Source organism: Cenococcum geophilum (genome assembly GCF_001692895.1).
Source record: "Cenococcum geophilum 1.58 unplaced genomic scaffold K441scaffold_74, whole genome shotgun sequence".
Classification (NCBI taxonomy): domain Eukaryota; kingdom Fungi; phylum Ascomycota; class Dothideomycetes; order Gloniales; family Gloniaceae; genus Cenococcum; species Cenococcum geophilum.
The window spans coordinates 506,680-517,663 of NW_027137632.1; the positions used below are offsets into that span (position 1 = coordinate 506,680).

The 10,984-nt window shown below is 46.6% G+C and overlaps 2 protein-coding genes across 2 annotated transcripts; both read left to right on the forward strand.

The window, feature by feature from the left end:
• Window positions 1-6,354: 6,354 nt before the first annotated feature.
• On the forward strand, window positions 6,355-8,275 carry K441DRAFT_709007 (cytochrome P450; the record flags this gene model as incomplete). The annotated part of the gene is made up of 4 exons (XM_067653822.1): window positions 6,355-6,411; window positions 6,466-7,602; window positions 7,657-7,829; window positions 7,930-8,275. The coding sequence occupies 4 exons, from the start codon at window positions 6,355-6,357 to the stop codon at window positions 8,087-8,089; spliced, it is 1,527 nt and encodes a 508-aa protein (XP_067497597.1). The 3' UTR covers window positions 8,090-8,275.
• Window positions 8,276-9,374: 1,099 nt separating this feature from the next.
• Window positions 9,375-10,254, forward strand: K441DRAFT_669707 (PC4-domain-containing protein). Its single transcript, XM_067650176.1, has 3 exons — window positions 9,375-9,634; window positions 9,713-9,817; window positions 9,867-10,254. The coding sequence occupies exons 1-3, from the start codon at window positions 9,440-9,442 to the stop codon at window positions 10,086-10,088; spliced, it is 522 nt and encodes a 173-aa protein (XP_067497598.1). The 5' UTR covers window positions 9,375-9,439; the 3' UTR covers window positions 10,089-10,254.
• Window positions 10,255-10,984: the final 730 nt, after the last annotated feature.

Below are 10,984 nucleotides of genomic sequence, written 5' to 3' on the forward strand. Positions count from 1 at the left end.
GGAAGCTGGGGGGGAGCGCTGGGTAGACCGAAAAGTTTGAAGGGGTGAATGTATGGGTCGCTATCCCCGCCTTTTTCGCACTACCCTTTCCCGGCTCCGAAGAGGTGCTGTTATGCTGTCGCGTTAAATCAGAAACTCTTCTCGCTGGCGTTTGCGTGTCTGGGGGCAGCGTCATGTAGCTTAGCATAAGCTTTAATTCTTCCTGCCGTAATATTCGACATCCGCTTTTGGCTTTGTGTGCTGTGACACCATTTTTACTTTCTTACGGCGGTCATTGAATGCGCAAAATAACCGGCGTGAAGAATCGTGGTCTCTTGCCCCAGAAGTTGCAAAGCTCGGCCGAGACTGTTGCAGCCCGACCCATGCAGATCCACAAGACCGCCCTGGCCCTGGTCGAGTGGAGAGGAAAAGAGTGGCCCAACCCGCATTGCCGATTCGAATCTAGACAAGTGTGCCCAGAAGAGCAAAACCAAAAGAAAAGGTAAAAGAAAAAGTGAAAGAAGCAGAATCAATAGCAACGCAGTACGATTGTGGTTTGTATAAGCTGCTTAATACTCGATAGGCTAACCTTATACAAGACTGAACGCCAGCACTACACCCCGCACCGCGCCCTGTAAGAGTGCTCGGAAATACGCCGACATCAGTACCACACTCTATATTGGGTGCACGTGCTCGGTATCACCATAAGGGCCCAAATGACATATAAGCCCTGTCAAGTCTGTAACACCAAGCTTTACTGTCCACAAAAATACCGCTCAAACCTCCGCGAAGCGCTCTCCACGGCGCCGCATAGCCGGCGGGGCTGGTGTGCTGGAGGGACGAGAAGTGTGGGGCTGGACGACCGTTCGAGCTTTGCGCATTAGAAGTTAATATCAGGCTGCCTATGTGGTCACGGATTACGTTGCAATGGAAAGGAAGTGTTGCATCCGATGTTAGACACATTGGGAGGGAGGTCTGATGAGTGAATTCCTATTTGTTGCAGAAACTGGGGGAATGATGTACAGAGTAGTGATCCAATGGCCGGCAAACGGGATCAACAGAACCATGACCCCAAGGACTTTCGGTGTATTTGCTTGTGTCGATCGGTAGTCCGTGCACCGATTGTAAGGTAAGATTGAGGACTCTGTCTATTCAAACTATGAAGGAAAAAGACTATATATACATGAGGTAGTACCCCCCACAGGGGTCCCTAGAGAATCGGTGAAACTAGATTGAAACCAGGTCGAGACAAATCTGAAGCTGATGTCTGACAGTACCCGTCACGGTCGACACACCCCCCCAGCTTTGAGCTGTCCTGCAGGTCAAAGCTGTATTATAAGTCTTGGCATGGTGTTGAGTCAAATTTACCTTTGTTAATTTAGATCCTCTCCTTGATATCAACCAGGTTCAATTGATGAACGAATGTCTCGTGCTTCTGCCTTGGCAGAGCTTTAGTTAGGCCGTCTGCTACCATTGCTGCAGTAGGCGTCCAATTGATCTTAATTTGATTGTCACGTACCTCTTGACGTAACCAGTGGTGGTGTATGTCGACGTGTCGGAGCTTCGTAGATAGCTCTGGTCCGTCTTTTGTGAGCAGTCGAATCGTCTGTAGATTGTCGCAGTTAATCGTCTGCCTGTTATCTAAGGTCAATCCGATTTCTTTAAAGAAGCGACTCCACCAGATCGATTCTGTGCCTGCATGTGACAGAGCCATGAGCTCTGCCTTAGTGCTTGACTTCGTCACTGACGTCTGCTTGGTAGAGTGCCAGTCGATTGGTCCCCCGAATAGGGTGAACAGATATCCTTCCGTACTACGTCTACTTGTTAAGTCGTCTCTAAACGCTGCGTTACTTGCTCCCGTGAAGACTTGACTCCCTACACTGTGTCCTGAGTATTCGATCGCGAGAGTCCTCGTCTGATAGAGGTAGGCGATCGCTCGACGAGCTGCGGCGTTGTGGAGGGGTGAGGGATTTCGTAGAAATTCCGACAGCTTGCTTGAAGCTTGAGCTGCATTAGGTCTCGTGATACAGGTCGCGTAGAGGAGTGATCCGATTATCCTCTGGTAGACGTAGGTGTCTTGATTTGAAGCTTCCTCCGGGTTCGGTAGGAGCCCGTCGGTGCTTATAGGTGTACTGACTGAGCGCGTGTTAGTCAAATGAAAGTCATTAGCGATCTTCTTAATGTAGGAGTCTTGACAGAGCCACAGCTTCCTTTGACTCCTGTCTCTTAAGACTTGAATTCCTAGGAACCAGGACAGTTTACCTAGGTCCTTTATCTCGTATTTCTTTATGAGCGCAGTCTTGAAGCTCAGAAGCTCTGACTGGTTCCCCTTGGTGCTTGCGGCACAGATATCGTCCACATAGAAGAACACGATCAGCTGATCGTTGTAGTAGAGACACGGCTCTCCGCTGACAGGCTTTAACCCCAATTTGGTCAGTTCCTGACTTAAGTTGTTGTGCCAGAGACGTGGCGATTGTCGAAGTCCGTAGAGAGCTCTGCGTAGTAGTAGATATTTGCCCTTGATGGTGAATCCATCTAGACACTTGATATAGACTATTTCGTCAATCAAGCTGTTCGCGAACGCGTTGACAGCGTCGCCCTGCCAAACGTCCAAATCGAATGCTGTGATGACTGCTGTGAGAGCCCTGAAGACCTTGGCTGCCAGAGTCGCCGCATAGGTGTCCTCATATATCGACTCTTGTAGATCGCCTCTCACACAGAGTCGTGCCTTGAACTTCGTTAGATATCCGTTAGTGTCCGTTTTGTAGGTGAATCTCCAGGTAGTAGGCACTGTTTTGACTGACGGAGTCTTATCTACGACCTTGAATGTTCCACGACCCTCTAGGTCAGTGTACTCTTTTGTAGCAGCAGTAAGGAAATCTTCCCTATACTGGTGTCTTATAAGCTCCTTCCAGTTCTTGGGCGGAGGTGGTAGCTCATCGCGATGGATTTTCCTGTGATATTTTAGGCCTATGTGGAAGGCTGCCCGAAGCGCTTTGAAGCTATCTACCTCCTTGAGGTGAGTCAAATGAGCTATGTATCGTTCAGGTAGCCTCCTTGATTGTTTGCCTTTTATGATATTGTCTTCTTTAACGGCTGCGCCGTCTTTATCCTTTGAGTCATCCTCCACAGGTATGTATTCGTAATGCGGTCGTCGACGGGTGGAGGGAGCTGAGGAGCTTGAGGATTCTTTGGTAGGAATCGACTGAGGTTCTGGCGTCTCGTCTGGGGTAGGAAGGGCAGGTAGGAAATCGTCCTTTGAGGTTTGTGAGCTTGCTACGTTATCGTCTTGATTGGTCGCTTGGTCTTGATTTCCACTAGAATCTGCCTGTCGATTTCCACCGTTTTCCACTTGAATCTCATCTGAAGTCTTGTTGTCCTCATCTGACGTTTCGTCAAGCTCTTCCTGAAGCGTCCTGTCGATGTGCGACACATTAATTACCTCCAAAATTTGATCAGCGCGTTTTTGGAGCAGATTCGCGAGATCTGGCTGACCGTCGTCATAGAGTAACTGCTCATTGAATGTCACGTCTCTTGTTCGAATTACCTTCTTTTCGCTGGGTATATAGACCCTGAAGATGTTCGTCGACTGGTACCCAACTAGGTATCTAATGTGAGCTCTTGGCTCAAGCTTTCGAGTGCGCGGGAGGTTGTATTTAAGCGGGTAAGCTCTGCAGCCGTATACACGTAGATGAGCTATATTTGGCTTTAATGGCGAGAGCCCTAGTGCTAACTAAAGCTTCTTAAAAGGTGTCATCCAGCTGAGCTGGGCGTTTGGTGTTCGATTGATTAAATACGCTGCAGCTCTGACGATCTCTGGCCAGAGCTCTTCTGGTAATTGAGCTTCGATTCGCATGCAACGAGACTTAATAATAATTACCCCCCCAGAACGTTCAGCAGAACCGTTCTGAGACTTCGTATATGGAGCCGATTGCTCCACCGTGATTCCTTCTTGGTTCATCCAACTATAGAAGTCGCCACCAAGGGAGGTCTCGCCATCAACTCGGATGACCACAATCTTCTGATTATATCGACGCTTCACCCTGTTCGAATATCGTATAATTGCTTACGTCGACGACGACTTTCGGGCAAAGGTCTCCACCTCGTTCATTCGCAGAAATTCGTCATAGAAATGTATCGTCCATTTGTGACCGTTGTACGCCACAATCTCCTGGAATAAGTCGATATGCACTCGGTAGAAGGGCCTCGTTGCCTTATCGGTAGGTACTCTTCTTGATACAATTTCGTGAGCCTTGCTGACAGCACAGGATTCACATTCGATTGTCGCTGGTCCTCGAAGCTTCGCACCACCTACCTCCTGAGGTAGATGCTCAATCGCGTCGGGTCCTGCATGACCTAGTCTCTTGTGCCAGAGCCTTCCTGCTACTTCTTGATCAGGAAGGGGGTCTCGCGATTGGATTGCAAATGAGGCTTTTGGCTCATTGTATTCAAGCGTGTTTTGGTTGCAATGTCGCCCGCAATAGGCGAATGTCTTGTGATCGTCTTTGTGATATAGTAGGTTCTTTTTATTGTCCCACCATATGTTCTTATCGTTGAACCTGTCTAGACAGGCCAAATTCGTATGGAACGCTGGTACATATGCTGCATTAGCCAGTAGGATCCTCTTGGGGCCTGCTGGCGTCTGGATCGTAACTGCTGCCGTCCCTATGCCCTCAACTGGATCTAGGCCTGTTCCGGCGTATACGAAGTTATTGCTCGGTCGGAGCTCGTCGACGAATCTTGATCGATCATTGATGACGTATATCGTGGTTCCGTTGTCAAGAATAACGCTGTCGCGCAGCTTGTAGTCAGAACCTGCGTTATAGGCGCCTACTTAGTGTACGGCGAAGATACCGTGGTTGTTTTCCTTTTGACTTCCGTCTGGGTTCCGTACGGCTTCCTTTTGTGGAGCTTCCTTGCCTAAAGCCTCCTTCCTTATCTTCTTAATCTTTGACTTAGTCCAATCTAATGCGCTTACAATCCTTTTCTTGACTTTCGTAGCTGTGGCTTTGTCAGATTTCCAATCCTTTGATTAAACCGATTCGTTGATATAAGGATAATCCGGAAACCAGTGAACATCTCCGCAGTAGTATGTTGGGGTATCTTTCTTCTTTGACGTCCTAGATGGTGTAGTAGGGACCTTGTCCTTAGGAGCCTTGTCCTTAGGAGCCTCGTCTTTACGAGATCCGTTAATTGACTCGCCCTAGAAGCCCACTGCATTGGCGCTAAGTTAATCCCTTCTCTTTTGGGCAGTCTCTATTCGTCGATAGTTCCGATATATTTTGACCAGTCGATCTATGGATATCATCTGGTTACTGGCCCAGTCGTGTTTATCGAATTCGACCCTCCACGTCAAAGCCCAGTTTGGTGATGCTGGCTCTATAGCTAGCAGAAAGTCTCTGATCGCTCGGTCGCCGTTTACGTCTGGCAATTTGATCTTTTTGTAGTCGTTGTATGTCTTCTCCCACTGCTATAGCCAGGCCTCAAAGTTCTGGTTCTTTGGGCCCTTTTTGACCTTGGTATATTAAGTGGATAGGTACAGCTCACGTGCTGTATCGGTAGGGGCAACCCTCTCCTTGAGAGCCACCAGGGTGTCGTATACCGAGTCGATACCCAGTATGTAGGTGTTGAGGTTCCTGGCCACTACACCAGTGATATAGCTTCGTAGGGAGGTCAAAGCTGCCTTCTGCTTCTTGTATTCCTTCTCTACTGTCTTGTACCTCTCACGGAGAATTCGAAGTTCGTCCTTCTCGTCCTTAGAGAGAGCTGCATATGAGGTCGTTCCTGTCTTCACATCTTAAGGCCTAGGAAAGACTGGTTTAAGTAAACGGGGCAACTGATCCTGTTTGGTTAAGGGGTCGACGTATTCCCATACGTCTCCTGTTCGAGCTCAAAGCCTAATAAGGTCGATCCATTCGTCCCAATCGGCTTGGTTCGATAATATTACCGTCGTGGTGACAGCTTGGGTAGCTTAAGAAGTCATATTGAAAGGTGCTTGCAAGGACAAATGAAGTATTTGATGAGGGATAGGGTCAATCAAATCAATAGGTGCAATATGGCAAGTCACCCGGGCTCATAACTGTCGATCGGTAGTCCGTGCACCGATTGTAAGGTAAGATTNAGGACTCTGTCTATTCAAACTATNAAGGAAAAAGACTATATATACATGAGGTAGTACCCCCCACAGGGGTCCCTAGAGAATNGGTGAAACTAGATTGAAACCAGGTCGAGACAAATCTGAAGCTGATGTCTGACAGTACCCGTCACGGTCGACAGCTTGAGTCGATGTCAGGCGCTATATAAGGGTCTTGTCTCACCAGGAAATCTGGGAAGTGTTTCGATTGTAACTCGTTCTTGATGCTAGAAGCACAGACCATGAATCAAATACTTAACTTGGGTTTGATAGGTGTGAGTTTTGCGTTTGTGCTGCTTGTGAGTTCCACCCTCTCTTGAACACTTACCTGATATCCCGCTGAGTGTGTCTAGAGCACCTACACTGTGGCGAAGGTCGTCTACAACATCCTCTCTCACCCTCTCCGCAAATATCCTGGCTCTATCTTTGCAGCCTCGACCTCCATCCCCCTCCTATATGCCCGCGTCACAGGTAACATTGTTAAATGGACTCATGCTCAGCATCAACGCTATGGTGAAGTCGTGCGTGTCTCTCCCAATGAACTCAGCTTCATTGACCCGGGCGCCTGGAAGGATATCTACGGCCACCGCACCGCAGGGAAGCCGAATTTCCAAAAGGATATGAAGCTTTACGGTCCGGATCTCTTTGCTGGCGAGGAGGGAGCTGCAGGTATCGTGCGTGCCGATGACAGTGCGCATGGCCGACAGAGACGTCTAGTATCGCACGCCTTCTCGGACAAGGCGCTGAAGGAGCAAGAGCCGCTGTTTAAGCAGTACGTAGATCTGCTGGTCCAGAAAGTCAGCGCGATAGCGGAGAAGGATCCTACGGCCAAAATTAACTTGGTGGACTGGTACAACTTCACAACGTTCGACATTATGGCGGACCTCACCTTCGGCGAACCGTTGCACCTGCTGGATAAGAGCAAGTACTTACCTTGGGTTAGCGCTATTTTTGGGAGCATCAAGGTGGGCACGTACGAGCAAGTCTTCGGGACAATGCCGTTCGTTAAATCGATTCTCAACAAGATGATTCCGAAGTCCGTCCTGGAGAAGCGCAAGCTACACATGTCACACACTATTGACCGAGTCAACAAGCGTCTCGCGGTCAAGACAGACCGGCCCGACATCTGGACGTATGTCCTTCGACACAGTGACTCGGACAGTGCAGCGCAGAAAGGCCTTAGCGGTCTGGAAATGTATTCGAACGCCGCGACTTTCATGGTGGCTGGCACTGAGACGACTGCTACCCAGCTGGGCGGCGTCACGTATCAGTTGCTAAAGAAACCCGAAGCCATGGCACGACTGGTCGCTGAGGTGCGAGAGGCGTTTCCGACCAAGGAAGATATTACGATGGTGGCGCTGGCGCGGTTGGAGTTCCTTAATGCGTGTCTAGAAGAAGGGCTGAGGATATATCCGCCGGTGCCGCTCGGACTGCCGCGTATCACGCCTACGCAGGGCGCAGTCGTGTGTGGAAAAGAAGTTCCCGGTGGGGTGGGTGCTTCTTCATGATCGACATTTAGGACAACGGCTAACTTTGACCTTCAGGCTGTCGTCTCGTTACCACAGTATGCAGCTTACCATTCGCCTTCAAATTTCAAGAACCCAGATGACTTCATTCCGCAGCGCTGGTTGCCGGAGGCAGAGAAAGAATTTGCGGGAGATAATAAGAATACACTGCAGCCCTTTTCGTTCGGCCCTAGGAATTGTGTGGGGAAGAAGTAAGTGCTTCCATCGCGCCTTCATCGTTATAAAGCCGAGATTGGAAAGCTCTCTTCGGCTCTCACTACGTTCCGTTGCTCCCCTGCTGACTCTAGCCAGTTTGGCATACCATGAAATGCGCCTGGTGCTTGCGACAGTTCTGTGGAATTTTGACCTGACCTTCTGCGAGGAGTCTGATAATTGGCCGGATCAGCAGTGTTACAGTCTCTGGGAGAAACACCCGTTGTTGGTTAAATTAACACCAATCCGCCGGACTTGATTGATTTCTAAGGTATAAGGTCTGTTTGGGGATAGAAGAGATATGGTATCTTTTCAAGGGAATTAACAACGACAGAGTAGTAACGACTTATGAACAACTTCATTTAATTCTGCGCTGACAACTGATCACTTGATATGGAACAACAGGGATAAATTTGGTTTACGAAGTATGTGTAGCAAATGAACGTCCATCCATTCTATGAATCAAATGCGAATAACTTAATCATCTGAAATGGGCTGCAAGATGAAAGACTTTGGTCCTACAGTTGTTTCAATAATACTACAGTTTGCTTAACGTAAATGATACTTTTTATAAATTAAAAATTAAAAATTATAAAATTTTTATAATATAGTAAAAGAACTTACTTTTATGTATATTAAATATTATTAAATATTATTAAATATACTTATGGATAGTATAGAAAGGTGTATTTTGCTGTATCAAAGAGACACGCTTATTCGAACCGTCTTGGGACGTTGGAACTGCTCCTAGGCTCAGGAAACAGTCCGATTCAGTGGAATGACACTGCCGAACACTACCAAATATATAGTAGCAGTACCACCATATCCATAGAAGTTGAGCAGCAGAACACAGGAATGTCGTGGACGTGAAACTCAGTAAGTCGTTATCTCATAAATCAGACGCTCCGTAGTAGAAGTTTAACCGAACGCGCCGAACTCAGTTAGGTCAGAACATGCTTGGTTGCGGGACACGCTTATATCTACTCCTATATTCTAGTAAGAAGTGAAGCTGAATCAGAATTAGTTAGTGGATTTATGACAGAACATTCTGCAGTTATATTTGTGTTTTTCTTTTTGGCTGAATAATTTAAGAATTAATTTTTATCGCTTCTTATGGACTATGGCCCAACTACAATGGTTATAGTAGATTTATTTAATATATTAAAATTTCTAAGTAATAATTTCCCTCCCTAGATATATTAGAGCCCTATATCCGTCGTAGCAAGACACGAGATACAGCGTCGCAGACGGAGAATTGAATTTTAAAAGGAATCTTCATAAATTTTAGGCCCACCGCCTATATCTAACTTTTGACATAACATAGCTACAATGCAGCTACTACGTGGAATAGATAGAGAAAGGAGAGCCTATACCCCGTATTATTTTTGAGGTGAGTAGGCGTGGGGAAGGTGGTCAGGTTTGGCAGTGATTTGGTAGTGTGGTAGGGTCGCGTGCAGCTGAGCGAGTCAGGTCAGCAGGCGCAGGCTCACGTGATATAAGACTTAGACGCGTTTCACTGCGCGTCGCCCCGCAATTTGTATTATATCGTCTATCAATCACGACTCACTCTCACGGCATCACCCTTTCACTTACTGATCGATTGCCAATCATGAAGCGAACTTCGCAGATAGCAAGGAAAAACTCCCGGCCAGCAAAGATTTTCACAAACAAGAAGCGCTCTGCATCAATCGATGAATCCGACTCGGAGCCAAAGAGCAAGAAGGGCAAGAAGAGCAAGACCCAAGTACACAGTACAGAGCGGCCGAAAATGAAGAAAGACAGTGATGGCAATGAATACTGGGAGGTACAAAACTCTCAATCGCCGACTTGCTCAGTCACAGAGCTCACCTAGTTGATGGATTTTGACTAACGAACTTTCTAGATATCGAAAAACCGACGAGTTGGAATTTCTAACTTCAAGGGAATGGCGCTAGTAAATATTCGGGAATACTATGAGAAGGATGGTGAGATGCAGCCAGGGAAGAAGGTGAATTCGTATCAGGTTTCCTTTGTTATAATTTACTTACCACTTACAGGGTATTTCACTGTCCCTTGACCAGTACTCCAACTTGATTTCAATTCTACCGGACATTGAGAAACTTCTCATTAAGAAAGGCGAACAGGTCCCAAGGCCCGAATATAATGGCGGCAATAAATTGGGTGACAACAAGAAGGATACGGATAGTGAGGAGGGTGATGAAGAGTCTGAAGAAAAGGAGGCTTACTCCGCAAGCGACGAGGAAGATGAAGAAGATTGATTGAGGAAAAGGGCTTATAGGGGATTTCTACCACATCTCTTGGAGGGACTAGACGAACGTCTCGGTTTAGGATGTAATTTTCGGTATTGTCGATGATAAATGAATGAATGAAAGAATAAATAGGCCCAATATTGCATTCAATTCATAAGCCAATCAGAATATCACGATATAAAAAAATTATCGCGATATCGTAGATATATGCGATATCACCGGTCCCGGCATGGTGTAGTACTAAATTGATGTGGCGGACGTCTCCTTGGAGGCCACCACCCCCTCCCCCCCTAATATTCACCAGTAGCTCTCTCCTCCAGCCTTATACAACCCCTCCTTTCACCCACGACTTCAAGCAGTCTAATTGCTTAATATTTACTAGCCTAAGCTTTATTTATTGCTAGGTAATTCCTTTAGGTTTTAAAAACGTTCGCTCTAGTTTAGATAATATAAGAAGTATAAATAGTCTATATAATTGCTTAAATTAAGCCACTAATTAAGGGCAGTAGTATTAGAGAAAGATTGGTAGAGAAGGCGTTAATAAAGTATTTTTAATTATTTTTAATTCTATTAAAGGTATTTGTTAGTGACTTAGTCAATTAAGGCACAAGTACGGCAAAGGGGTCGCGCAAGTCTATACGATTGGATTATCTATAAACGAGGATCCAAAGCTAGAGAAAGGAAAAGGGAAGAAGGGTAGCGCCGCTCGAGGTTTTATGCGATCATCTGGTTACGTAACTGCAACTGTCTAAAATAGTAAGAAACTATCTACGATTGTTCGCTGTAATCCATTACTATAATCCACCGTTTTCCACCAGCGCCGTAATATTACCCCCCCCTCTAAAAAAGCCTGCCCTTAGGCTTTATATATCTGTATTATATTTATAGGGTATTCTTATCCTTAT

Excerpts from the sequence above, each read along its gene's own strand:
- K441DRAFT_669707 (XM_067650176.1), top strand. The coding sequence starts at position 9,440 with ATGAAGCGAACTTCGCAGATAGCAAGGAAAAACTCCCGGCCAGCAAAG. Across the intron at positions 9,635-9,712 it reads ATGGCAATGAATACTGGGAG|ATATCGAAAAACCGACGAGT; the intron begins GTACAAAACTCT and ends CGAACTTTCTAG. Across the intron at positions 9,818-9,866 it reads AGATGCAGCCAGGGAAGAAG|GGTATTTCACTGTCCCTTGA; the intron begins GTGAATTCGTAT and ends TACCACTTACAG.